This window comes from Salmo salar, chromosome 09 (assembly GCF_965601325.2).
Source record: "Salmo salar chromosome 09, fSalSal1, whole genome shotgun sequence".
In the NCBI taxonomy this organism is placed as follows: domain Eukaryota; kingdom Metazoa; phylum Chordata; class Actinopteri; order Salmoniformes; family Salmonidae; genus Salmo; species Salmo salar.
The window spans coordinates 40,769,572-40,793,858 of NC_138299.1; the positions used below are offsets into that span (position 1 = coordinate 40,769,572).

Consider the following 24,287-nt stretch of genomic DNA (forward strand, 5'->3'; position numbering starts at 1 on the left):
ACCTACCGTGTGGTGTGATGGTGATTGTAGGCTTGGCGGGAACGCGTACGTTCCATGTGGTCAGAGTTCCATCTGAGTGGCTGCAGGTGAACTGTTTTCCCTCATGGTGCCAGGCTACTGAGTGGATGGCCTGGAGGAGGGGAGGATACTAAGGGTTGACACGGGTCTTCTGGCAGGAATGGGAGTGAAGTTCTAGAGTCAAGTGCAGAACACAACGGGACAGGATCGAACGTCCACAGGAATGGGCAGCAGTACACAAATAATTATGAAAGGAGTGGGGGGTGTTTTTTTTGGGGGGGGGGGGTTAGAAATATGTAATGTGTGGAGCATTTCATAAAAACAAAATACACTGTGTAGGCGTATTATAGTTCATTAAAATCGATTTTAAATACATATGGTAATTTCTCCCATTCCGTTGGCTCACTCTCGCTCCTCGCTCCAGTTGTAGCCAGTCACTACTTTACAGATGCCAGAGTTGCCAGAGTTGTCTTTGGCATGAAGGAACCAAGTACGCGGCAGCGGTTTAATCAAATACCAACCGGAGAGCGGGACAAGCGCCCTGAAGCGGCATAGCTAGCTGTTCTACTACCAACAACGTTACCGGTCAAGCCTAGTTGTTCCTTCAAAATGCAATCGGAGACAGTACCAGTCAAAAGTTTTAACACACCAACTCACAGGGGTTTTTCTTTATTTTTACTATTTTCTACATTGTAGAATAATAGTAGTAACACATATGGAATCATGTAGTAACCAAAAAAGTGTTAAATCAAAATATATTTTAGAATTTAGATTCTTCAAAATAGCCACCCTTTGCACACTCTTGGCATTCTCTCAACCAGCTTCATGAGATAGTCACCTGGAATGCATTTCAATTAACAGGTGTGCCTTGTTAAAGGTTAATTTGTGGGATTTCTTTCCTTCTTAATGCATTTGAGCCAATCAGTTGTGTTGTGACATGGTAGGGGTGGTACACAGAAGATAGCCCTATTTGGTAAAAGACCAAGTCCATATTATGGCAAGAACAGCTCAAGAGAAATGACAGTCCATCATTACTATAAGACATGAAGTTCAGTCAATACGGAAAATTCTAAGAACTTTGAAAGTTTCTTCAAGTGCAGTCTCAAAAACCATCAAACACTATGATGAAACTGGCCCTCATGAGGACCACCACAGGAATAGAAGACCCAGAGTCACCTTTGCTGCAGAGGATAAGTTCATTAGAGTTAACAGTCTCAGAAATTGCAGCCCAAATAAATGCTTCACAGAGTTCAAGTAACAGACACATCTCAACATCAACTGTTCAGAGGAGACTGCGTGAATCAGGCCTTCATGGTCGAATTACTGCAAAGAAATTACTACTAAAGAACACCAATAAGAAGAGACTTGCTTGGGCCAAGAAACATGAGCAATGGACATTAGACTGGTGGAAATCTGTCCTTTAGTCTGATGAGTCCACATTTGAGATTTTTGGTTCCAACCGCTGTGTCTTTGTGAGACGCAGAGTAGGTGAACGGATGATCTCCGCATGTGTGGTTCCCACCGTGAAGCATGGAGGAAGTGTGATGGTGCTTTGCTGGTGACACTGCACACTTAACCAGCATGGCTACCACAGCATTCTGCAGCGATCCGCCATCCCATCTGGTTTGCGCTAAGTGGGACTATCATTTGTTTTTCAACAAGACAATGACCCAACTCCAGGCTGTGTAGGGGCTATTTGACCAAGGAGAGTGATGGAGTGCTGCATCAGATGACCTGGCCTCCACAATCACCCAACCGCAGAGTGAAGGAAAAGTGAAGGACCGCAGAGTGAAGAAAAAGCAGCCAACAAGTGCTCAGCATATGTGGGAACTCCTTCAAAACTGTTGGAAAACCATTCCAGGTGAAGCTGGTTGAGAGAATACCAAGCATGTGCAAAGCTGTCATCAAGGCGAAGGGTGGCTACTTCAAAGAATCTCAAATATATTTTGATTTGTTTAACACTGTTTTGGTTACTACATGATTCCATATGTGTTATTTCATAGTTTTGTTGTCTTCTATTATTCTAGAATGTAGAAAACAGTAAAAAACAATTAAGAAAAACCCTTGAATGAGTAGGTGTGTCCAAACTTTTGACTGGTACTGTACACAATTACACATGTCCATATCATGAGTTCATCTGACTCTGAGTAAGTAGAAGAGGCCTGCCTTCATTGCCAAAATCTACATGTTATCAGCTGTGTGTTCGGGGCAGGCTACTGTTTGGTGATTAGTGAGCAGCAGCCAAACGGAGCAGTTGCTATGGTTACTCACATGCAGAGCGGGGGACAGACAGACGAGCAGCTAACGGAGGAAGTTATTTCTGCACATAAAAATCAGCACAGGAGGGGAGTGATTTTTATCAGGACAGGAAAGTTCCGGGGTTATAGAACTGTTGCGGGATCAGGACAGTACGGGAAAAATGCTGACAGGACAAGACCGGTATGAATTTTCACTCCCGTGTCAACCTGTAGTCCTTTAGCGGATACACAGAGAGAAGAAGAAACACAGTGTGTACTGAGTGGATAGCCTGGAGGATAAAGATACACAGAGAGAAGAAGAAACACAGTGTGTACTGAGTGGATAGCCTGGAGGATAAAGATACACAGAGAGAAGAAGAAACACAGTGTGTACTGAGTGGATAGCCTGGGGATAAAGATACACAGAAAGAAGAAGAAACACCGTGTGTACTGAGTGGATAGCCTGGAGGATAAAGATACACAGAGAGAAGAAGAAACACCGTGTGTACTGAGTGGATAGCCTGGAGGATAAAGATACACAGAAAGAAGAAGAAACACCGTGTGTACTGAGTGGATAGCCTGGAGGATAAAGATACACAGAGAGAAGAAGAAACACAGTGTGTACTGAGTGGATAGCCTGGAGGATAAAGATACACAGAGAGAAGAACACACACAGTGTGTACTGAGTGGATAGCCTGGAGGATAAAGATACACAGAGAGAAGAAGAAACACGGTGTGTACTGAGTGGATAGCCTGGGGATAAAGATACACAGAGAGAAGAAGAAACACGGTGTGTACTGAGTGGATAGCCTGGAGGATAAAGATACACAGAGAGAAGAAGAAACACAGTGTGTACTGAGTGGATAGCCTGGGGATAAAGATACACAGAGAGAAGAAGAAACACGGTGTGTACTGAGTGGCTGCTTCATAGTGGATCAGGAAACTCACTTAAAGAGGGAAATAATAACAGCAAGTTGTGATGTGGATCTCAAGACTTTCAGACAAGGAGATCTCTTAACACATTATTTTTCCAATAGAGTGTTACATAATCAGTCTGCAAAACAATAATATCCATTGCTTACAAATGCATTGATACATTTCCAATGTATACGCTGAATTGCAATGTTTTGCAGTGAAGATCGATAGAGGAGTATGTCAAATCATGAACATAATAATTCACTGTGTATTTCATTTCTAAATGTAAGTCCCCCTCTCCCCAGTCAGTCCCCACAGGAACCGACAGCCACAGAAAGATGCCTTACCTCATCATGATTGTAGCGGTAGTCAGCTTTTTTGCATTTCAGATCCCACAACACCACGGTCCCACATTCAAATCCAATCAAAATCTGCCACAATAACAAGCAACATGATTATTTTCCTTTTAGAGAATTGGATTTTTAGAAGCATGTCGTAAATAATCAGCAATGTTCTGAAGCTCTGGAATGAATGATTGATTGATTGATTGATGGTTCTTTGGAAAGTTCCTACCTTTCCCTCATCCATGGGGTTATCACTGATGTGGACCACAGGCCCAGGGTGTGACTTGGAGGACCTGAGGGGGAACAGGGAGATTGAGGGAACAGCCTCACTCTTAACATTCTTGGCTTCTACCGTCTGTGTGAATCAAACAATGCAACATTCTTATGTCCTTAACTTCTTCTTCCTGATTTCCATACCAACTTCCCAAGCTGTCAAGGGCATAACACAGCAGAATAATAAACACCGTCTTTCACAGACTTCTAACTAAGACATTGGACATGTTAGTCATTTAGCAGATGCTCTTATAAAGAGACTTACAGTAGTGAGTCATTTAACAGACGCTCTTATCCAGAGAGACTTACAGTAGAGAGTCATTTAACAGACTCTCTTATCCAGAGAGACTTACAGTAGAGAGTCATTTAACAGACTCTCTTATCCAGAGAGACTTACAGTAGTGAGTCATTTAACAGACTCTCTTATCCAGAGAGACTTACAGTAGTGAGTCATTTAACAGACGCTCTTATCCAGAGAGACTTACAGTAGAGAGTCATTTAACAGACTCTCTTATCCAGAGAGACTTACAGTAGAGAGTCATTTAACAGACTCTCTTATCCAGAGAGACTTACAGTAGTGAGTCATTTAACAGACTCTCTTATCCAGAGAGACTTACAGTAGTGAGTCATTTAGCAGACTCTCTTATCCAGAGAGACTTACAGTAGAGAGTCATTTAACAGACTCTCTTATCCAGAGAGACTTACAGTAGTGAGTCATTTAACAGACTCTCTTATCCAGAGAGACTTACAGTAGTGAGTTATTTAGCAGACGCTCTTATCCAGAGAGACTTACAGTAGAGAGTCATTTAACAGACTCTCTTATCCAGAGAGACTTACAGTAGTGAGTCATTTAGCAGACTCTCTTATCCAGAGAGACTTACAGTAGTGAGTCATTTAACAGACGCTCTTATCCAGAGAGACTTACAGTAGAGAGTCATTTAACAGACTCTCTTATCCAGAGAGACTTACAGTAGTGAGTCATTTAGCAGACTCTCTTATCCAGAGAGATTTACAGTAGTGAGTCATTTAACAGACTCTCTTATCCAGAGAGACTTACAGTAGTGAGTCATTTAACAGACTCTCTTATCCAGAGAGATTTACAGTAGTGAGTCAGAGACTTACAGTAGTGAGTCATTTAGCAGACTCTCTTATCCAGAGAGATTTACAGTAGTGAGTCAGAGACTTACAGTAGTGAGTCATTTAGCAGACACTCTTCTCCAGAGAGATTTACAGTAGTGAGTCAGAGACTTACAGTAGTGAGTCATTTAGCAGACGCTCTTATCCAGAGAGACTTACAGTAGTGAGTCAGAGACTTACAGTAGTGAGTCATTTAGCAGACACTCTTATCCAGAGAGACTTACAGTAATGAGTGCATTCATTTTTCATACTTTTTCTAACTTGTCCCCCACGGTAATCGAACCCAAAACCCTGGCGTTGCAAGCGCCATGCTCTACCAACTGAGCCACATGGGACCCACATGCATCCCAAATATTCTTTGTATAGTGCACTACTTTTTACCAGAGCCCATAGGTACAGTAATGGGGTATTATTTGGGATGTACACATACTGTAGAAGCCCAAGCCGATATAAGGCAGACAGGCAGACTCACAGTTCGATGGCTTTGTTCCACATAATGACGTAGCCTGACAATGTGAAGGACTCAACGTTGACGATGTGGATGTTTCCTTTCTCTGTGCCGATGTACAGCCATTTACTCTGGAAGGGCAGGTGACAAAACGTGATCCTGTAGGGTCAAAAAGGGAATCAATCAAGAGGTGCCTCTCAAATGACACCCTATTGTGAATATAGTGCATTTCTTTTGACCAGGGACCATAAGGCTCTAGTCAAAAGTGGTGCATTACATGGGGAATAGGGTGCCATTTTGGATGCAGAAATTATGATTATTTATTTATTTTATTAACTTTTTTCCTTCTCTCAAGTAGCCCTATTGAGACAGGGTCTCATTCCCCAATGGTGCCCAGAGTACAAACATTTTCTCACAAAAAGGAAAACTTTTACATTACAAATAAAACAAGAATAAAAATAAGCACGAGGCACAAGCTCAACACCACAATGAACCTCAACACCACAATGAACCTCAACACCACAATGAACCTCAACACCACAATGAACCTCAACACCACAATGAACCTCAACACCACAATGAACCTCAACACCACAATGAACCTCAACACCACAATGAAGCTCAACACCACAATGAAGCTCAACACCACAATGAACCTCAACACCACAATGAACCTCAACACCACAATGAACCTCAACACCCCAATGAAGCTCAACACCCCAATGAAGCTCAACACCCCAATGAACCTCAACACCCCAATGAACCTCAACACCCCAATGAAGCTCAACACCCCAATGAAGCTCAACACCCCAATGAAGCTCAACACCCCAATGAAGCTCAACACCCCAATGAAGCTCAACACCCCAATGAAGCTCAACACCCCAATGAAGCTCAACACCACAATGAAGCTCAACACCACAATGAAGCTCAACACCCCAATGAACCTCAACACCCCAATGAACCTCAACACCCCAATGAACCTCAACACAACACCACTGTTTACATTATCCCTACGTACCTCTCCCGATTGAATTTGAGAGTGTGCAGGATAGCTGGCTGCTTCTGCCTCAGGTTCCACAGGTGAACGCTGTCATCAGCTAAGGCACTCACCAGCGCCCCCTGTTGAGAGGGGTTATAATAGGGTTATAAGACCTCGACACATGTAATACTATAAGAAACAGCAGTAAACATGCTAACAGGACAGGTCAGAGATAGGGCGGATTAAGAGATAATCAGGTCCATAAAATAAAGAACCAAATACAGAGAGTCTTGCTTCCACAAAGCCTACATTAGTGTTTAAACAATGTGTTCACTAAAAGCACATGTCAAACAGATGGTTGACATAATGTCTGACTGTAGTGCATGCTAGTGAGACGATAAGACAGACCTATAGGGAGAGGAACCTGGCTGAGGGATGGACAACTAAGGTTGAAAAGACAAGGCAATGATACAATCCGGGACTTTCTCAATAGTATTTCCTCGACTCCATAATGTGTGGCTTTCTCCTCGATTCCTTCTCAAAACGCTGAAGAATCCTCCCCTCTGACGGTCTTCTCGAATGCGTTTTGAGAAGGAGGCGAGAACAAAGAGAGGACACAAGGAATCAAGTAAAGACTGTTGCGACAGAGCACAAGGGAGTGCTGCTGGGGAGGGGGACCATAGAGTTGGATATAGGGTGAACAAAAATGCAAAGATGTGCCCTCTATCAACTTCACCAGACTCACCTCGTTGACCAGAAACTGAAGCTGGATTACAGCTGCACCGCTGTCATGCTGACAGTAACACTCCACACCTGCACGGCCAAAACTAAACAGTTCAGTCAAGGAAGAGACCATGCTACAGAGATGGACAGTATGTACATTTATCATCAGCAGACTTTGATTTGAATAGGCTAAACTGTATCAATCACACTAGGGGGCATTGGATTTGTCACCAGCAAGACACATACAGCATTGCACCAGGCCAGCAATAATGTAAATATTCCAAATACAATCCTTTCTGGCAGAGGCTTAAGTAAACCATGAGATCAATACAGATATACAGTGATTGACGTGAGGCATGGTAGGACTGTATCTGACTTGGCACATGGGGCAGGGATCCTCCTATGCTTACGGTCCATGTTGCATTCAACTTCAGCAATGAGTCTGTATGATCTCTTTTCCCTGAGCCCAAGAGTAAAGAGCTTTAAGAGAGACCCACCACATTATCAAATGATCCCATCTACAGAATTTCGAAAGGCATTCAAAACAAGGCATTCCCTTGTCTCCCGCCCTCAGCTTTCAAAACACTGACCGACTCTGCTCCACACAACAACTAAATCTATTCATACGGTCCAGTCGGCCATCACCAGAGTTGCGGTCCAGTCGGCCATCACCAGAGTTGCGGTCCAGTCGGCCATCACCAGAGTTGCGGTCCAGTCGGCCATCACCAGTTGCGGTCCAGTCGGCCATCACCAGAGTTACGGTCCAGTCGGCCATCACCAGTTGCGGTCCAGTCGGCCATTACCAGAGTTGCGGTCCAGTCGGCCATCACCAGAGTTGCGGTCCAGTCGGCCATCACCAGAGTTACGGTCCAGTCGGCCATTACCAGTTGCGGTCCAGTCGGCCATCACCAGAGTTACGGTCCAGTCGGCCATTACCAGTTGCGGTCCAGTCGGCCATTACCAGTTGCGGTCCAGTCGGCCATTACCAGTTGCGGTCCAGTCGGCCATTACCAGTTGCGGTCCAGTCGGCCATTACCAGTTGCGGTCCAGTCGGCCATCACCAGAGTTACGGTCCAGTCGGCCATTACCAGTTGCGGTCCAGTCGGCCATTACCAGTTGCGGTCCAGTCGGCCATCACCAGAGTTACGGTCCAGTCGGCCATTACCAGTTGCGGTCCAGTCGGCCATTACCAGTTGCGGTCCAGTCGGCCATTACCAGTTGCGGTCCAGTCGGCCATCACCAGTTACGGTCCAGTCGGCCATCACCAGTTACGGTCCAGTCGGTCATCACCAGAGTTACGGTCCAGTCGGCTTTAACCACAGTTACGGTCCAGTCGACCTTCACCACAATTGGCACCACGTTTGAGTTGGGGAGTTATAAATAAAAACCAGTGGACAATGACTGTTATTTATTCATAACCATGCACCAGTCAGCATGGAAGCCAGGAAGGAAGCCATGCAGGAAGCCAGGCAGGAATGCCTCCGTCTTCTTGACATTCTGTAGATGGGATCATTTAATAAGGTGGTGGGTGCTGCTCTACCAATGTCCCTTTTTGCAGCCAGGCAACAGAGAGCTACTGTGGAGTCACCGCTCTTTCTCTGGCTGAATCCAAAATGGCCCCCTTTTCACTAGAAAGAAAGATGGAGAGACAGCTGATTTCACAGAACAGAATAATGATACCGTTCCAATGAAAGGAGGAGCAGGTGCCGTGTGACAGGTGGACAGCGGAATGAGGAAATGAGTGGAAGTAACATTACCTGGGTAAACAGTTGTTTCAGGAAGTAAATCTAAATACTCTGGAGTCACCAGAGGATAACATGTCTATACAACGAACACAGAAGAACAAGACCCAGGACAACACCTTGACTACTCTTCCGTCAACTGTTTTTGATCCTGTATTAGTCTATAGGGTTGTTAACTTGTTATCAAAGCTAATGAGACAAATTATTTTATAGTCCAAATTAGTCCATTCTGAATATGTATACAACTCAACCTTATTTCAAGATGGAGTTTCACTGCACCCAAAGATATGTTGGACAAAGAGTAAGGCAACCTAAAAAGAAACATTAAAATCATAGACAGAGAGCCAGTCAAAAAGATGACAGCTGGCCCAACAGGCAGACCAGTAGGAACACAAAAGCACCCTGACTGCCAGCCTCAGCCTAACTGTACCTGGCAGTGAACATGATAAGCAAATGGAAAGCAGCAGATGGCAGACACGCTCAGAGATGAGGCCTTCTAAGCATGCTAGTGCTACAGTATCCAGTTAGCTTGGATCTGACAGGCACACCGAAATAAGATCTGTATGTCTGAACAGGATTAACAAAGCTGTTATCAAACAACCTCTGAATGCCTTGAACAAACTAGGGTGGGGTTACATTACAGCCCAACAGACTTCCACTAACCAGGTTGGCTCAACTGTGTGTGGGCATCACAATACCTTTTAATCAGAGGGCCATAACGTCACTTCATCAAATTGGGTGTGCTTATATTTGTCCTGTTTCACACAAGTCCCTGTTCAAGTGTGTGGTGTGAAATGGAAATGTGTATTTTTTTTGCATATCCCACTCCCCCTGAGACACCCTCGGACAGTGGGGTCTATTAGGGTTAAGTGCCTTGCTCAAGAGAAGATTGTGACAGATTTCACCTAATCGGCTCGGGATTAGAGCTCTAACCCAACGCTCTAACCAGTAAACTATCTTCCGCCCTGATGACCAGTGGTGGAAAAAGTAACCAATTGTCATACTTGAGTAAAATGTAAAAGATACCTTCATAGAAAATGACTCAAGTAAAAGTGAATCACCCAGAAAAATACTAAAAGTCAAAAACATATTTGGTTTTAAATATACTTAAGTATCAAAAGTAAATGTAATTACAAAAATATACTTAAGTATCAAAAGTACGGCCTTCCCGAGTGGCGCACTGGTCTAAGGCTGTGCCACTAGAGATTCCGGGTTCGAGTCCAGGCTCTTTCGCAGCCGGCCGCGACCGGGAGACCCATGATGGGGCTTGGTTGTGTTGTGTTTCGGAGGACGCACGGCTCTCGACCTTCGCCTCTCCTGAGTCCGTACGGGAGTTGCAACGATGAGACAAGACCAACTACCAATTGGATACCACGAAATTGGGGAGAAAACAGGGTAAAAAATAAAATTATAAAAATTAGGCCTTAAATCATTTCAAATTGCTTATAATAGTAAGATCAGACGACACAATTTTCTTCTATTGTTTTATTTATTTACGGATAGTCAGGGGCACACTACCACACGCAGACATAATTTACAAACAAAGCATGTGTTTAATGAGTAGTCCAGATCAGAGGCAATAGAGATGACCAGGAATGTTTTCTTGATAACTGAGTGAATTGGACCACGTTCCTGTGCTGCTAAGCATTGAAAATTACTTTCGGGTGTCAGGGACAATGCATGGAGTAAAAGTACATAATTTTATTTAGGAATGTAGTGAAGTAAAAGTAATAAAAAAAATGAATAGTAAAGTACAGATACCTAAACAAACTACTTAAGTAGTACTTTAACGTATTTTTACTTAGTGTGGAAATTTCTCATTGCTATTTTATGCAGTTATAAAGGGATGTCATCTCTATTCTCTACACACAATAATTGTCATCAAGTGAGTGGTGTTAATTCTTCCAAGTCCAAAAGCACTTCATGTTGATTGTCTAGGCCCGAGTAGGCTAAACACTAAAGCTGGATCGACACTACACAACTTTCAAAATCCTAACGTCATTGAGCCTCTCACATTAGAACAACCATCTTTCCTGTCGTGTTTTGTGTGTGCGCACACTTAACGATGTGGCACCGACTGTGGTCACACACACTACAAGATTCTTCACTTGGTCGTGAGGATTCTCATTACCATGTGATTAGATTGTTACGTGGCTACGAGCTGTGGCTCAAAACAGCCTCATAAACGTTCAGTCAGACATTCACACTTGCCATAGAGTTGAAATACCTAGCCAGCAATTTGAATCTAGTAACATTGCTTGTGAACTTCATAGCTGTAACGATGACATGTTGCCTTCGGTTAAAGGCTAGTACAAACGCATACTAGTATTTCATCGCTCCTGCTCGAGTCAACACATTCTGGGTGATTCAAAACAACGTTATTGCACTGGCTTCTTCTCTGGCGAGCTGTCATTGGCAACAACAAAAAAAGGCTCTCATTGGCTATTGCTGATCACCCTTCTCAAAACTTGTCGTTGTGCATCTCACACTACAAGAGCATTGTCGATTGAGTGCCTAGAATATCGGGACGATTGGGCCTGCTAAAAGACGAGATCGGTAGCCCTCAGATTGTGTCTTTGACACACTCACATTAAACGCCCCGAGTAGTCAACGACGTGGGAATTGTGTCTCCGATATCAAAAACTTGTCTGGGACAGCTAAATTGTGGCCAAAATCATGTAGTGTACACCCTGTTTATTAAGACTCCAGCTAACATAGCTGCTGCTTGTGCTGTTGACAAGAATATTTACTATTCATCACCACGCAATCAACTTTGAACTAATGTGCTCCACTTCTCATGAAACCCAAAACACATTATTGTAGAATGTCATGGCACAGGATGCTGAGTCACACGTAGCACCCTGGTCCCCATGATAGCATCAGCGGCACTTAACTATTATTAGTAGACAGACCTGGGTTCAAATACTATTTGATACAATTTCAAATCTGCAATGATTGAGTTCGCCTGGCTTAATTGGACAAATAGAATAGTCCCAAAACTGTAAACCCCACACATCTGGCACTCCAGGCAGGCTAGAGCAAACGCTAAAAGTTTTTGAAAGATTTCAAACAGTACTTGAACCCAGGTCTGCTCATTTAAACAGCACTACAGAGAGAGAAGGATGCTGACTGATAGATGCTGACTGATAGACACTTCCTCATCGGTAAACCACAGCAGTTGGCCTTGCAACATTCCATAACAGCAAGAGGGTTCATATCAGATGACAACATGATGACAGTCATCATTTGGTATTTATTAGGATCCCCATTAGATGCTGCAAAAGCATCAGCTACTCTTCTTGGGGTCCACATGAAACATGACATATTGCATACTACAAAACATTATTAGTCAATGACTGAAATACTACATGTAAAACATCACACAGCCTACAATATCTAGGTCTAATACATAATGCAGTGCAAATTACAACAGAGATATATACCTCTTGTAATTTGCACTGCATATAGATATATATCTCTCTTGTAATTTGCACTATATATATATATATATATATATATATAGCTGTGTCTCTTCACAGTCCCCTTTGTCAGTAAGGTGTTCTTTTAAACTGGTTTTATTGCTAGCTTGAGTTACCTGGGGTGGCAGAGAGTTCCATGTAGTCATGGCTCTATTTAATAGTGTGCAGTTCCCAGCCTTTGTTCTGAGGACTGTGAGACCTCTGGTTGCATTTCTTGTGTTGTACCGATGAGTGTCCGAACTGTGTGCCAACGGCTTGGACAGTTTGGTACCTTCAACATATCAACACCTCGCACAAAGACCAATAGCGATGCAGTCAATCTCTCCTCAACTTTGAGCCAGGAGACTGACGTGCATGTTCCTGACACTTTCCCTCTGTGTACATCTACATGCTGCTTGGTTCTGGACCAACTGCGATAAACCTATGTCCTTCTTTGCCACACATGACCACACAGCTGGGCATTAGTCCAGGTGTGACAAAACTAGGGCCTGTAGGTCTGTCTGCTCGACAGATGTCAAGAAGGCATAGCAACGCCCTATCGTGGCCAGACTTCCCATTTTAGCAACCATTGAGTCTATATGTTCTGACCATGAAAGCTTGCTATCTAGGGTTACACCCAGCAGTTCAGTCTCCTCAATCTTGCTCAAAAACCACATTATTCAATAATAAATCTAAACAAGGTAGTGTTGAGCGAGTGATTAGTCCCAAAAATAATGCTTTTAGTTGTTGGAGATATTTAGCACCAGCCTATTGCTAGTTACCCAATCTAAAACTGTCTGGAGTGTTAAGTGTCTTATTTATTTTACTGTTGCAGCCGACGTGTATACTGTAGTCGTTGTCAGCGTACATAGACCCACTGAAATTGAATAAAGCCTGTGTAAGGTAATTTGTAAAAACAGAAAACAATGGCCCTAGCCGGCTACCCTGCGGTACACCACACAACTGAATTTGCATTTCAGAGGCTTCCATTAACTAAAACCCTCTGTCCCAATCATATGAACATGTCTAAAATGTGTGTTCTGTTGACAAACAATAATGTGTTTCAATATGAAACAGACCACTTACAATATAAACAACAAACAGATTACTCACTCTTCTGCCTTTTGATATTTGTGCAAGAATATCTAATGAATATTCACTCAATCCATCACCTCAGTTACAGGCCTGAACACCAAGTACTTATTAGCACTGAGGACTGGAGAGGATCGGGGATTTAAAGATAAGAAACAGCAATTAACAGAGTGAAACCAGTGATTGGAATGATTTTTAAAGAATGTACTACAAAAAAATAGATTTTGTTAGACAATAGGTTAAATGAGCTTCCTCCAAACTACTGTATTAGTCAACCACTACTAAAGGTTTCCTATAATGGCCAAGAGCCATAGGAATACATGGATTAGATTAGTGGAAAAATCCATGAAATAGAGATAAAAACACTGTAGTAGCAGAGACAGATCGTATAAAAGTAAGCATTTATATTTTGTAGACAAGTTTACATCTGGTGAGCTGTGGCGGCATTTCACAACTCTGGGGCCATTGAGGGGGATCGATACTGCCGCTCTCATGAAAAATGGACCAATAGCCTTCAATGGCAGTAATCCCATTAGGCCGGCCAGCCAGTCGGCCACTATTAGGACATGGTGTGTGTGTGTGTGTGTGTGTGTGTGTGTGTGTGTGTGTGTGTGTGTGTGATGCACGGGTTGACTCATAACCCGCAGTCCCCACGGTTTATCTGCGTGGCAAGGGTTTAGAGTCATGAAATAAAGAAAAAAACAATACATCATTCTTGTGCCATTCATATACACAGAGTACACCAAACATTAGGAACGCCTTCCTAATAATGAGATGCACCCCCTCTTTTGCTCTCAGAACAGCCTCAATTTGTCGGGACATGGACTCTACAAGGAGTCTAACAGGGATGCTGGCCCATGTTGACTCCAATGCTTCCCTCAGTTGTGTCAAGTTGGCTGGATGTAATTTGGGTGGTGGACCATTCTCGATACACACGGGTAACTTGAGTGTGGAAAAACCTTGACACAAACCGGTGTGCCAGCGGCCTGGCACCTACTACTATACCCCGTTCAAAGGCACTTAAATATTTTGTCTTGCCTATTCACCCTCTAAATGGCACACATACATCTGTCATTAGTGCGTAGCATAAGCCTAAGCTTTAGGGCCTAACTGTATGCTCGCCAAATATTCGCCAAATGCTTTTGGGAACTTGGGCAGAAAAAGTTCAAGTCAATCCACTGAGACAAAAAGGACAATGTCAGTTTAATTCAATAAGAGAAAGTTGCGAAATGGAGAGTTGAAGATATATAGAATGGCGGGCCAGAACAGTAGTCTAATGTTTAGGAAAGATTTGGTGAAGTGGTAAAAGAGGATGATAGCAGTGCCGGCTATGTTATCTGTGATGATTGTGATGCGCTATACAAATTCAACAGTCACAATACGGGGACATGGCACATCAAGGGAACTGTAGGCTAGGCCTACTGCTTAGATGGGTTAAATGGAATAGTAGGCTAACTGAAATCTGGAAACGGACTGTATGTCTATAACCTCTCACATAATTTAATATTAATTAAGCAGTTCTTGCCGTAAAATAATACACCAAATGTACATTTTGACTTGGGAACAGGAGTGGAGAAATATTATTTATTTATTTCAGCATCTTGAGAGAATGAATGCGTGGGTAGGGACCGTCTGTAAAGGTGCCATCTTTATCAGCTTAATAAAAGCTGATAGTATCTCAACCACATAAAATATGCATCCAAGCCGAACAGAAATCTTCTCAGAAACATGGGTCGTTTAAACAGCTTTAAAATGTCCTTAAAACCAGTCAAACTGATGTAATCTGGAAATTTTGCACAGAAAATCGTTCCCTTTTTTTTTTTTACCAACGTCAACTAGATTGAAGCATTCATTCATGACATTCTGGTGTGCTAGGGTTTATTTAGTCTTCTAGGGCAACAAGTAATGACAGAAGAGAAGCTGCATGTATCGAATTATAGACAAGTTGACTACAAATAGCCTACCAAAATGTCTGAAATTATAGAAGAATCATAGGCCTATCTAAAAAGGCTTGCCGGGCCTGCCGAGTGGCGCAGCGGTCTAAGGCACTGCATCGCAGTGCTAGCTGTGCCACTAGAGATTCTGGGTTCGAGTCAAGGCTCTGTCGCAGCCGGCCGCGACAGGGAGACCCATGGGACGGCACACAATTGGCCCAGCGTCGTCCGGGTTAGGGGAGGGTTTGGCCGGTAAGGATGTCCTTGTCCCATTGCGCTCTAGCGACTCCTGTGGCTGGCCCGGGCGCAGTGCACACTGACACGGTCGCCAGGTGTACAGTGTTTCCTCCGACACATTGGTGCGGCTGGCTTCCGGGTTAAGCAGGCATTGTGTCAAGAAGCAGTGCGGCTTAGTTGGGTTGTGTTTAGGAGGACGCACGGCTCTCGACCTTCGCCTCTCCTGAGTCCGTACGGGAGTTGCAGCGATAAGACAAGACCAACTACCAATTGGATACCACGAAATTGGGGAGAAAAACAGGGTGTCGTTCTGCCACTTGTGCAGCACATTTTCTTCATTTGCAGGTTAGGGTCTGGTGCCGGCCTTAGATTTTTACTTTGTCACATATAGTCGGGCAGTTGCGGGTGGGTTATTAGCAGTTGCGGGCGGGTGAAAAAACAGCTGCACATTATTATTTTATTTAACTTGGCAAGTCCGTTAAGAACAAATTCTTATTTACAATGACGGCCTACCGGGGAATAGTGCCTTGTTCAGCGGAAGAACAACCGATTTGGCAACCTTTTGTTTACTGGCACAACGCTCTAACCAACTGACTAATCTGACTTAGAATATGTGGACAACTACAAATACCTAGGTGTCTGGTTAGACTGTAAACTCTCCTTCCAGACTCACATCAAACATCTCCAATCCAAAGTTAAATCAAGAATTGGCTTCCTATTTCGCAACAAAGCATCCTTCACTCATGCTGCCAAACATACCCTCGTAAAACTGACCATCCTACCGATCCTCGACTTTGGCGATGTCATTTACAAAATAGCCTCCAATACACTACTCAATAAACTGGATGCAGTCTATCACAGTGCCATCCGTTTTGGCACCAAAGCCCCATATACTACCCTCCACTGCGACCTGTACGCTCTCATCGGCTGGCCTTCGCTTCATACTCGTCGCCAAACCCACTGGCTCCAGGTCATCTACAAGACCCTGCTAGGTAAAGTCCCCCCTTATCGCCGCTCACTGGTCACCATAGCAGCACCCACCTGTAGCACGCGCTCCAGCAGGTATATCTCTCTGGTCACCCCCAAAGCCAATTCCTCCTTTGGCCGTCTCTCCTTCCAGTTCTCTGCTGCCAATGACTGGAACGAACTACAAAAATCTCTGAAACTGGAAACACTTATCTCCCTCACTAGCTTTAAGCACCAGCTGTCAGATCAGCTCACAGATCACTGCACATAGCCCATCTATAATTTAGCCCAAACAACTACCTTTTGCTCCTTTGCACTCAATTAACTCTTTTTCTACTTTGCACTTTCTTCTACTACAAATCTACCATTCCAGTGTTTTACTTGCTATATTGTATTTACTTTGCCACCATGGACTTTTTTTGCCTTTACCTCCCTTATCTCACCTCATTTGCTCACATTGTATATAGACGTATTTTTCTACAGTATTATTGACTCTATATTTGTTTTACTCCATGTGTAACTCTGTGTTGTTGTATGTTGTCGAACTGCTTTGCTTTATCTTGGCCAGGTCGCAATTGTAAATGAGAACTTGTTCTCAACTTGCCTACCTGGTTAAATAAAGGTGAAAATTAAAAAATATATATATATATATAAAAAACACTAGGCTACCTGCCGCCCCATTATTAGTGTCTGTGTGGGTGTTCTTAAGGAAGTATAAAAGAAATAGAGCCCACACACTCATAAGCTCCACCACGTACCTTTATTAATAAACAAACAATGTTTAGATCCTGCAAGGATCTTCGGCAGGTCAACTTCTTTAGGAGTTGGCTTATAACCAAACAATAATGTCCTTAAAGGACTAGGATATGATTAGTAAAGCTTAAACCAAGTTTATTCACCCATTGGGTCATACAGCTTCCTCTCTAAACCACATCTCTCCACCCTTATCAGTGCCTGCCAACATGTGATCATCTTTCCTTCACTCAGTACATTCCAAACTTCATTTCCTCCACCATAAACATTCCTCCTACAGATAACCATTAACTTCTGGTGTAGACCCTAGACTATAGCACTCAATATTTCAATAGGATACCTGATAATTAACGCTATTCCAGGTTTAGGAGTCAGAATGCAGAATCCATCAGTATAGATTGAAAAATGCTTTCTGAATGCACTGTATCTATCTATACACATTACCCCATAATAGAGCAAAAACAGATTTTTTTTTTGTGCAAATTTATTTTAAAAAAATATATAAAAAAAACAGCAATACCTTATTTACATAAGTATGCAGACCCCTTTGATATGAGACTATAAATTGAGGTCAGGTGCATCCTGTTTCCATTTATCAACCTTGAGATGTGGGGATCAGATCTGGGGAAGGATACCAAAACATTTCTGCAGCATTGAAAGTCCCCAAGAACACAGTGGCCTCAATCATTCTTAAATGGAAGTAGTTTGGAACCACCAATACTCTTCCTAAAGCTAGCCCCCCGGACAAACTGAGCAATCAGGGGAGAAGGTCAGGGAGGTGACCAAGAACCCAATGGTCACTCTGACAGAACTCCAGAGTTCCTCTGTGGCGATGGGAGAAACTTTCAGAAGGACAAGCATCCTTGTAGCACTCCACCAATCAGGCCTTGATAGTAGCGGCCAGACGGACGACACTCCTCAGTAAAAGGCACATGAAAGCCAGCTTGGAGTTTGCCACCTAAAGGACTCTGACCATGAAAAACAAGATTCTCTGGTCTGATGAAACCAAGATTGAACTCTTTGGCCTGAATGCCAAGTGTCACATCTACAGGAAACCTGGCACCAACCCTATGGTGAAGCATGGTGGTGGCAGCATCATGCTGTGGAGATGTTTTTCAGCGGCAGGGCCTGGGAGACTCGTCAGAATCAAGGGAAAGATGAAAGGAGCAAAGTACAGAAAGATCCTTGATGAAAACCTGCTCCATAGCACTCAGGACCTCAGACTGGGGCGAAGGTTCAGCTTCCAGCAGGACAACGACCCTAAGCACACAGCAAAGACCACGAAGGCATGGCTTCGGGACAAGTCTCTGAACGTCCCCGAGTTGCCCAGGCAGAGCCCGGACTTGAACCCGATCGAACATCTCTGGAGAGACCTGAAAATAGCTGTGCAGCGACACTCCCCATCCATCCTGACAGAGCTTGAGATGATCTGCAGAGAAGAATGGGAGAAACTCCCCAAATATAGGTGTACCAAGCTTGGACTGTCATACCCAAGAAGACAAGGCTGTAATCGCTGCCAAAGGTGCTTCAACAAAGTACTGAGTAAAGGGTCTGAATATTTACGTAAATGTGATATCAGTTTATTTTTGTAATACATTTGCAAGCATTTCTAAAAACTCATTTTTGCTTTGTCATTATGGGGTTTGTGTTTAGATTGATGGGGGGAAAAAAACAATTTAATCCATTTTAGAATAAGGCTGTAACGTAACAATGTTGAAAAAGTTAAGGGGCCTGAATACTTTCCGAATGCTCTGTATATCACCCCATCCCTATAGATGACCCATCCTTATAGATAACTAATAGATAGATCACCCATCCTTATAGATAGATCACCCATCCCTATAGATCACTGATATTATTATTATCATCATATTATTATTATTATTTAAGCAGGTAAGTCATTGGGGACACATATTTTACAATAATCACCAGACCAAGAAGGAACAATGAAATACACATTTTCTAGATTACAGAGAACAACATGATGCAAAAAAAATACTCTCTGTTCTGGGAACGATATAAACTGGTGCCATGTGTTTGCATGAACTTCAAAAGTCATAAATTTACCCAAGCCGAGCTTAAAGGTCAACTGCCCCTTAGGGCTGGATTACAATTACCTCAACAATTCATGCCCCCTTTTGCCTATCAACACGTGGTGGCGCTGTGTTTTCTGGGAAATTACTGGGCGAGTTCGCTTTGCATGTCTCGGTGCTCCAGGCAGGCGGAGACCTCTCCTTAGGAGGACCCAATGGAACGGTCAAAAATGTGCAAACCCAGTCCGCCCGGCACACCGTGCAATGCAAAACGATCCCCAGACAACACGGTGTCTTTGGCAGTAGCTTGATGTGCAATGCACATATGGAACGGGAAATTAAATAGCTACTCTCGTGAAAATGGCCTTCGATAAAGTTGTTCAACAATCAGATGGCCAGGATATTGATTACATCCAACACTACCTACAAATTCTGCGGGCTGTCAAACGTGAGACTGTGCCTGGTGCTGTTGGTGACGGTGAGTTGGTTACACTAGCTAGCAAGCTATATTATTTGATACCGCAAACAAGTAGCAAGGTGTTGTCGAACAAGTGTCTCATTAAACACATACCAGACACTGGTTCTTGCTACCTTGGCATAACTGTGATTTGACAGAGAAATATCAGCTACCTAACATTAGATAGGCTGCTAACCAGCTGCAGATAGCTATCACCCAAGCTATGCTAACCAGCTGCAGATAGCTATCCCCCAAGGTTAGACCATACTAACCAGCTGCAGATAGGTAACCCCCAAGCTATGCTAACCCCCAAGCTATGCTAACCAGCTGCTGATAGCTATCCCCTCAAGCTATGCCTTCTAGCAGCTTAAAGCTTGGCTAAACACAAGGTCAGCGCTGGTCAACTTACCAGGATTCAAATGTAGCTTATATACACACTGTGTTTACAAAACATTAGGAAAACCTTCCTAATGTTGAGTTGCACCCCCTTTTGCCCTCAGAACAGCCTCAATTTGTCAGGGCATGGACTCTACAAGGTGTTGAAAGCATTCCACAGGGATGCTGGCCAATATTGACTCCAATGCTTCCCACAGATGTGTTAAATTGGCTGGATGTCCTTTGGGTGGTGGACCATTCTTGATACACACAGGAAACTGTTGAGCATGAAAAACTCAGCAGCGTTGCAGTTCTTGACACAATCATACCGGTGCCCCTGACACCTACTAAAATACCCCATTCAAAGGCACTTAAATCTTTTGTCTTGCCCCATTCACCCTCTGAATGGCACACATGCACAATCCATGTCTCAAGGCTTAAAAATCCTTCTTTCACCTGTCTCCTCCCCTTCATCTACACTGACTGAAGAGGATATAACAAATTACATCAATAAGGGATCATGGACTGACTAGGTGAATCCAGGTGAAAGCTATGTCATGGAAAGAGCAGGTGGTCTTAATGTTTGATAATAGAATATTATGCAATTTAGTAGAAGCTTTTATCCAAAGCGACAGAGTCATGCCTGCATTTTTAGTATAATGACCCCGGGAACTGAACCCACAAACCTTGTGTTGTAAGCACCATGCCCTACCAAACGAGCTATACAACCTGCTAATATATATAGCTATACAACTGAGTAATATATTTGTATTTGATAATATAAACCTCTCTCACCACAGCTCTGGTCAAAAGTAATGCACTATATAGGGAATAGGGTGCCATTTGGGACACAACCGGACTCTGCTGCTCAGACATACAGATAGTAATCGTGTATGAACCTCTATAACCACAATTTCCTCCATTAACTGTACATGATGATCTTACATTGAAGCCTATATAAAGTCATATCAACTCTACCAACACAGAATCTCCATTGAGCATGCATTTTAGTCAAGGACTAAACCAAGACTTATGCTGTTGTCTGGGAAATTGGTCCTAAATCAATCATCTGTATTGTTTCGGGCACTGCACTGCACCGGGACTGTCAATATTGGTAGTTTAGTTTCCTTCCGATTAAAAGAAAAAAGGATACAGTCTCACAGCTCCGCTCTGAGTCCCGATGGCCAGAATTTTTTGCACAGGGTCAAAGGCCATGGAGGAGGGCTGGTAGGGGAAGCCATGGCGCACAGTCTGGAGGAGAGAGGAAGAACACAATCTGCATTAGCTAGCTGCCAGATTATATCCAGATGCACTCTTTTACAGACATAGTTAAGTACGGTTATGTCATCTCATGTTTTATATAACCAGGAAACTGTCCAACATTGAGAGGCATTAATCTTTGCCTAAATACCAACGATTTATGCTCAGTTTAAATCCATATCTAGCTGAGTGTGTCGCTTTTTCTCAGAACCAAAAAAGCCAAAGATTTCTAGTAAGGTAGCTATCTTGACAACAAGCTAGGTTCTCTCACTGTCAGATCACTGGACAGCTGCTGTAGTTTGTTAGCTACCTAGCCAATGTCTGGATGACCTAACTATCTATTTATAATCCAGATTTATGGCTGGCTGTTGTGGACACTTAATAGTCACTGGCCAGGCGTCATTAGCTAACTAGTTAGGCAGCGGTGGGATGAAGCTATGGAAAATGGCAATATCAGAAACGGGGACCGTGGGAGGCAGTCAGTTGATTAGCAATACATTCCTCTGCTGGTTTGACAACTAGCAACACTAGTAGCTAGATGGCTACCCCCCTAGCTACAAGATCCACACCAATACAATATCAGCATAGACACAAATAACAAAAATACAAACTACTATTGCCACACAGAAAACTGACTAGCTGACGTCGACGTTTTAGAAACGACGCGATGCTATCTTCAATGATTCCCAGCAAAACAATCGTCGCCGGCTTAGTTGACCGTAGCCCACCTTGCAGAGCTGGAAATGCTCCGATTGTAGCGTCTCTTGGATCACATCGTTTTGATAAGTTCCTGGTTGTGGAGATGCAGTGCCAGAGGAAGAAGAAGCAGTCAAGCCGTCCAGCACTTTTCTGATATTGAACTTCTTCATTTTCCACCAATACAGACGAGGACAAAACACAAAAAATGGATCAACGAAGCCACCATAAATGTTATATAGCGGTAACAGTTACCTAGATAACGTAAACCGCTCTAAAGACGCACACTTGGCTAATATCTTGTTTTGATAATATCGCATGTTACGGACGGTGTAGTCACCGCACTTTCCATAGCATCATTCACAAGTACACCGTTTATGAACATTAATGCATTGTCGAAAATATTTGCTTTATCCATCGATACAATATCCAGTCTGAGTCGATCGTAAGCTCTCCTGACGACAGCCACTATCAGCTAGCCAGCCAAGCTAACACGGAAACGCAGTGAACCGCAGTGACGAGTCTGCGCGGTAGAGGCAGCAACACGGATGTAGGCTACACATTGGAGGCAGTAAAGTAAAAATCTAAATAAATCTGTATTTTTGGAAACCTATGTTGGAAAAATAATTATGAATCACTGAATAAGAGAGTAACCTTCAACATTCGTCAATTGTGTTATCCATCGAGCTTACTCGACATAGTCACAAACCAAGAGCTAATTCAAAGACAGTACAGTATGAAGATAGGCTAAAACTGAAATCCATGATCACACTTGTAGGCGATGTCATGGCGACATTTGGAAAAGTAGGCTCATGCGCACAAACACGTCTTCGGGTCTAACGGTCGTCTCGCGCCGAACTGCGCATGTTCTGGCCGTTAAATCAAAGGCACACCTTCGATATAAAGTTGTTTTTGACGAAAATTGGTTGGTCACCTTTAGGAGGTTGGAGTAATAACATGTTCAACTACTTACGACATTGTTTCGAATCTAGGTTGTGCCTTTAGGTTTCGAGAAAACAACTACGGAAGAATGTTTCATTTCTCAAACCCCAAAACAACGGCCAAGTCTGTTGGTCTGTTTCGCGTTCCCGGAAGTCTTGCGATGTTGCAACTCTGGGTTTAGAAACTCTGTGGCTCATCATTAAAAATATCACAAAATCGCATATGTATACCATTGTCGAGCCACGGACCAGTTATACCATAAGTAAAGTGACAAATTCAGGCAGGTTTTCTTGTCATGGTCCCTAATTTATAAGCCTAATTTTCTCCACACAGATATTATATATGGAATAATCGGGCCATATTGTATAAAAATACTGCTTTGTTTTTAGAATATTGGTTCCGAAATAATATCCTATTGGTGTGCCAACTGGTAAATAATATCCTATTGGTGAGCCAACTGGTAAATAATATCCTATTGGTGAGCCAACTGGTAAATTATATCCTATTGGTGAGCCAACTGGTAAATAATATCCTATTGGTGAGCCAACTGGTAAATAATATCCTATTGGTGAGCCAACTGGTAATTAATATCCTATTGGTGAGCCAACTGGTTAATGCAGAGGGTCTTTTACTTAGTTATAAGGAATTCTTATCACTTTACAAGATCCCTGTAACACCTAAAGATTTTGCAATTGTTTTAGATGCAATTCCCTCAGGTGTTTATTATTCAGGAACATGTCAACACCTGACCCTCAGAACATACCGACGATTACCCCTGTTGACTCATCAGTAGGAAAGATTTGTTTTTCTTTTAGTCCATTCAACAACAGTAAAGCTCTACAAATCAAATCAAATCAAATCAAATTTATTTTTATATAGCCCTTCGTACATCAGCTGATATTCTCAAAGTGCTGTACAGAAACCCAGCCTAAAACCCCAAACAGCAAGCAAAGCATGTGAAAGAAGCACGGTGGCTAGGAAAACTGATGAGTCATGTTCTGCCTGCAGCTATGGAACCCTTACCTGTTCGCCGGACGTGCTACCTGTCCCAGACCTGTTGTCCCAGACCTGCTGGAACCCTGACCTATTCACCGGACGTGCTACCTGTCCCAGACCTGTTGTCCCAGACCTGCTGGAACCCTGACCTATTCACCGGACGTGCTACCTGTCCCAGACCTGTTGTCCCAGACCTGCTGGAACCCTGACCTATTCACCGGACGTGCTACCTGTCCCAGACCTGCTGTTTTCAACTCTCTAGAGACAGCAGG

General features: G+C 43.2%; 1 protein-coding gene across 5 annotated transcripts in view; it reads right to left on the reverse strand.

Annotated features, from left to right (window-relative positions):
* LOC106611318 (syntaxin binding protein 5b (tomosyn)) overlaps nucleotides 1–22,845 on the reverse strand; it is a 52,326-nt gene extending 29,481 nt beyond the window's left edge. For 2 of the 5 annotated variants that reach the window (XM_014211375.3, XM_014211374.3), the window contains exons 1-8: nucleotides 22,110–22,845; nucleotides 21,275–21,372; nucleotides 7,097–7,178; nucleotides 6,391–6,491; nucleotides 5,397–5,531; nucleotides 3,744–3,807; nucleotides 3,518–3,601; nucleotides 7–130 (exon numbers count right to left, since the gene is read on the reverse strand). In XM_014211375.3, coding sequence (XP_014066850.2) covers nucleotides 7–130; nucleotides 3,518–3,601; nucleotides 3,744–3,807; nucleotides 5,397–5,531; nucleotides 6,391–6,491; nucleotides 7,097–7,178; nucleotides 21,275–21,372; nucleotides 22,110–22,250 — 829 coding nt within the window. In that variant the 5' untranslated portion in view covers nucleotides 22,251–22,845. The remainder of the gene's footprint in view (nucleotides 1–6; nucleotides 131–3,517; nucleotides 3,602–3,743; nucleotides 3,808–5,396; nucleotides 5,532–6,390; nucleotides 6,492–7,096; nucleotides 7,179–21,274; nucleotides 21,373–22,109) is intronic. The other 3 variants (XM_014211378.3, XM_014211376.3, XM_014211377.3) reach the window with 2 other exon arrangements.
* Nucleotides 22,846–24,287: the final 1,442 nt, after the last annotated feature.